The sequence below is a fragment of the Palaemon carinicauda genome, chromosome 34, assembly GCF_036898095.1.
Source record: "Palaemon carinicauda isolate YSFRI2023 chromosome 34, ASM3689809v2, whole genome shotgun sequence".
NCBI classification, from domain to species: domain Eukaryota; kingdom Metazoa; phylum Arthropoda; class Malacostraca; order Decapoda; family Palaemonidae; genus Palaemon; species Palaemon carinicauda.
The window spans coordinates 55,327,792-55,332,791 of NC_090758.1; the positions used below are offsets into that span (position 1 = coordinate 55,327,792).

A 5,000-nucleotide genomic window follows, 5' to 3' on the forward strand; every position below is an offset into this window, starting at 1 on the left:
AAATAAAAATATCCATAAACTGAATTAAACAGAAACATTATTCCAAAACATGCAATTTTCCTTAAAAGTTCACAACTCCAAAACCATAACCAGAAATGAGAGTTGAAATCCAATGAGGAAGTCCCTTGAAGAAACTTAAGATGCTCCTCGATATAGTCATTCTATTATTTGCATTATTTAACTCTCGTTTCCATTATGGGATTTTGAAATACGTTTCCTTTCAGGAATTTACATTTTTGGAATAGATGAAGGATTTTGTTTGATCTGATTATCTTTTTTAAGAGTGAAGATGCTGCGTTAAGTGATAATAATAATTACAATACTATTACTACTACTACTACTACTACTACTACTACTACTACTACTACTACTACTACTACTACTGATAATAATAATAATAGAAATGATGATGATAATAATAATTATAATAATAATAAAAATAATAATAATAATATTTTTATTATTATTATTATTATTATTATTATTATTATTAAATGATAATAATAATTACAATAGTAAAACTTTTCAGCTTATTATTATTATTATTATTATTATTATTATTATTATTAGTAGTAGTAGTAGTAGTAGTAGTAGTAGTAGTAGTAGTAGTAGTAGTAGTTGCAGTGCTAGCAATATTAAAATGCTAGATTACAGCAACTGCAGCAGCAATACTATCAACATTAAAAGTAATCATGATATCAAATGCATCCATTAGAAATATCACAAAAAAGTCCATTAACATCACGTCATTCCTCCAACCACATGTAACATCACCTAAAGAGTATCTTAATATCTTTGAAATATCCCTTTGTCACTGAGAACAAGGTTTACTTACTGACTGACCTGTAGCAGCGGGCGATATGAGAAGGTAGTTGAGGCAGGCGGCTCCAGTGCCGTGACCCATGACCGTGACCTGACCTGGGTCACCCCAGAAGCGGACGATGTTTTCTTGAACCCAGTGCAAGGCAGCCAGCTGGTCCATCAGACCGTAGTTAGCTACGGTTGGGTGACCCACTGGGTCAGTGTTCGCGTTGTAAAACCCTTGGGTAGATTAAGTTGAAAAGTTCAGATATTGATGTATGTACGTATATGTATATTATAATTTTCCACATATAGACAAGTTTTTCATATTCATATTCATATAAGCCGTATATTATACTCCACATTATATCTGGATTCTCTTTACTACGGGATCAGAGACCCAAGGAGGAATCAGCTTTAAGATAATAGCCTTTGATCAGCCGGGGAATTGAACCCAGCCTAAAAAACTGAAGTTTCATCGACTTAGTAATTTACCCAAGAGGTGCTGCTAGGTCAATAGATCCTCAGTTTCTTGAGCCTATTTTCGATTCTCAAGCACAACCAGAAGCTATTATCTTTGTATGGATTCCCCCTTGGGTGTCTGATCCGAGGCAGAAAAAAATTCAGACATTAGGGTAAGTATATTTTAATGGCTTATAAATTCATACATAGTGTTACAAATCTAGCAATTATATTTGATGGAAGACCAGGAACGACATTTTAGCCTAACAACCTCAAAATATGTGTATTTTCACCTTCGTATATTTCAACATAAAGGTGACATGTCAATTTCTGGTAATATGTTAAAACTTTAATCTCCATTTTAAGAAAAAATTCTGAACTGCAGCATCTATTGGCAGCTTTGCATAAAAAAAGGAAAAAAAAAACTTTTGTGTTATGAAAGCAAAATACAAAAACCATTCCTTTGGTCTTCAAAGCATTTTTTATTTATTTTTCTTCTGCCTTTTGTAAAGGTTCCGAGACTGAATTATTCCATAGGGGAGAGGAGTTGTAATTTATGGCTATATATATATATATATATATATATATACTGTATGTGTCTGTGTGTGATATCTTGTTTCTTTGGCTATTAATGTTACAAACCTTTTAATTATATTCCTAATAACAGCTGCTAGTTGGTGGTATTTGATGGAGGACCAGGAACAACCCTTTAGTATAACAACCTCAAGCTAAGTGATATACCATTCAACAGGTAAAAAAAAAATAATGTATATTTTCATGTTCATACATATCGATATGAAAGTAATATGACAATTTCTGGTAACTTGCTATAACTTCAATCTCCATTTTAAGAAAAAAATTCTGAACTGCAGCATCTATTTGCAGCCTTGGAGCAATAAAAGAAACAACTTTATTGTCTCGAAAGCAATAGACAAAAACATCCCTTTGGTCTTGAAAGTTTTTTTCGTCTTCATCTGCCTTTTGTAAATGTTCCGAGAATGAATGAATTCCTGTGTGTTTTCCAATGGTTGAATCGCTGCCTGTGTCTCTCTTTCCAGGAAACAAGAAGTTTATCAAAGGGGACTTTACCATATTCCAGTCTTGTTCATCTTGCTGCCACGGATTCCTTTAGAGTCGACAGGATTAAAAGGATTCTCTTTTTTTTTCTTTTTTTTTTGTCTATCATATGTAGAACATTTATCTTTGTAAAAATATTTCATAATCAAGGATTATTGCTCCATATAATATATATGATATTCAATTTTGTCTAATACAGTAATATCGTAAAAGAAGAATTATTTTTTAAATTTATGAATATATGCAAGATGTATGGGATTGAAATATCATTTTCTCAGAGGAGAAGTTTTTGAATAATAGGTTTTCAGTGGAAATAATTTTATATTTCCTAAAAAAGGGTTAATTATATATCATTACTTACCAAAGAATATACAATAACATTACTTACTAAGAATATATAACTTAAATTATCAAGAATATCCATGTACCTTACTTGCCAAGAATATACAACCTTACCTACCAACAATTACAACAACATTACCTAACAAGTCACAAACTTTACTTACTAAAAATATAAAACCTTCTTACTAAGAATATTCATCCTTACTTAGAAAGAATAAAGAACCTCACTTAATAAGAATATACAAACTTGCTTACCAAGAATATGCAATCTCACTTACAAAGAATATACAACCTTACTTAGAAAGACTATAGAGGAACTTCCCTTACCCAGAATGCCGAGACAATAGTTGAGAGTGATCACAATGACCTTGCCCAGAGCTGCCAGAACTGATCCGTCGTGGAGACTTGAAGATCCCCACTCAAACGACTCTCCGTGGAGGAAGACGACCACTAGGTAGGCCATCAGAGCTGCATCTGCAAGGAGGCAAGCAGGATAGCTAGGAGTGGTACTCGGATCTAGCAAATGTGGTTCTAGGGATACACACTGATATAAAAATGATTTTAACAGGCTGTGTCTGTAAATAGTTGGGAGTGGGGTCATGTTATCATCATATATTTAGAGATATAGATATAAGCTAGTACTGAACCAAGCTATACATACACACTCACACACACACACTCATATATATATATATATATATATATATATATATATTTATATATATATATATATATATATATATATTGTGAATTCCTAGCCTAAGCATTTCTAACCCTCATGTCTGATAATCACGGCCGAATGAAACTCATCAAAATGTCACTGAAATTAATTCCAGGAATATTTTGAAATGAGTCATTGCCGGGAAAAGAAATTCTAATTAATATTTCTTTTTCTCAATGCCTCATATAAACTCCATATAACCAGTTTTGGTATAAAAAGCTGAAAACTAAAAGTTTACTTCTTATTATGAAAAGGATTAATTTGTGTGATACGAATGAGAAGGACAAAAAGAAAAAAAAGGTGTCTTTTTTATATAAATTGAAATTGGATTTGGAATTTTTTTTTATATAGTTACCGATTCTCCCTAATATTTTCCATGATATTCTAGTAATTTTAGTAAATAGAAGAAAGTATTATTCCTAATAAACGTTTTTATGTAATTGAAATTTGAATTACTTAAATAAAATTTTCACTACGTTATCATGTGTTTTTCGAACCAAGTCAATTTTTGAAGACTGGTCCCTTCTTAGGCTAGTTTCATAGTGCTTTCATTCTGCATGACACATTATTTGAGTATCCTTTTATCTCTCTCTCTCTCTCTCTCTCTCTCTCTCTCTCTCTCTCTCTCTCTCTCTCTCGTTTTAAGCCATCTCAGATGAAAGTTCAATATAGTAATTGTTAAGTCTGTTGTTTCTAGGAAAAGCTTTGATATTTGTCGGTCATTCAAAAACTGCATATCGTAAAATAGTCATTATACTCTATGGATGTTTGTTTAAAAGAGATATATAATATGTTATGTATTATTAATGAAATACGTTCTTTTATATACTGAGGTTACATAAATAGAATAGAGAAAATTAAAGATAGTCAGTAACATATTCATTTGAGGGAACAGTCTTAAGCATGCGAAGGAAAAGGAAGTCGATTCCTGCAGCTAAACATTTTAACTTTAATCAAACAAGAAAAAAAGGATTTTAATGTTGCATAAAGCGAGGCTCCTCATGGAACGTTCTCGACAGAGAGAGAGAGAGAGAGAGGAGAGGAGAGGAGAGAGAGAGAGAGAGAGAGAGAGAGAAGCGTAGAGTAGAGGTAGTTTTATTCACAATAAATATCTGTCTTTCTATGCATATCCTCCCATTCCAGTCTGTTCATTGTCTTTCTATGCTAGTATATACCTGCAATTTTGCTTAGGTTGTTATTCTATCGTCTTCTCTTCCCTCCATTGCTTTTCTTGCAATCTTAAAGGACCCATTCTGTTATTCCTAAAGTCCATCTATTATATGTCATTCTCATTATATGTCCTGCCCATTCCATTTCTTTTCTTGCATGTTGTTAGAATATTCTCTACTTTAGTTTGCTCTCGCATCCATGTTACTCTTCTTCCATCTCTTAGTGTTATTCCAATAATTTCTTTTCGTAGCGCTTTGAGTTGTAATTAGCTCATGCTCAAAGGCTTTAATAAGTCTCCAATTTATTTTGCATAAGTTAATACATGTATGACCATCTGATTAAATACTTTTCTCTCTAGAGAAAGTGGTATTTTACTTTTCATAGTATGATTTTCTTTTAACAAAACCTTTCCATCCCATTCTTATCC

The 5,000-nt window shown here is 32.2% G+C and overlaps 2 protein-coding genes across 2 annotated transcripts in view; one reads left to right on the forward strand and one right to left on the reverse strand.

Moving 5' to 3' along the window:
- The window catches only part of LOC137626941 (neuroligin-4, X-linked-like), a 348,832-nt gene that overhangs the window by 152,128 nt on the left and 191,704 nt on the right, over nucleotides 1-5,000 (forward strand).
- LOC137626515 (fatty acyl-CoA hydrolase precursor, medium chain-like) overlaps nucleotides 1-5,000 on the reverse strand; it is a 24,659-nt gene that overhangs the window by 10,133 nt on the left and 9,526 nt on the right. The window contains 2 exon segments of the mRNA XM_068357559.1: nucleotides 844-1,041; nucleotides 3,010-3,156. Of these exon segments, the coding sequence (XP_068213660.1) occupies nucleotides 844-1,041; nucleotides 3,010-3,156 (345 nt within the window).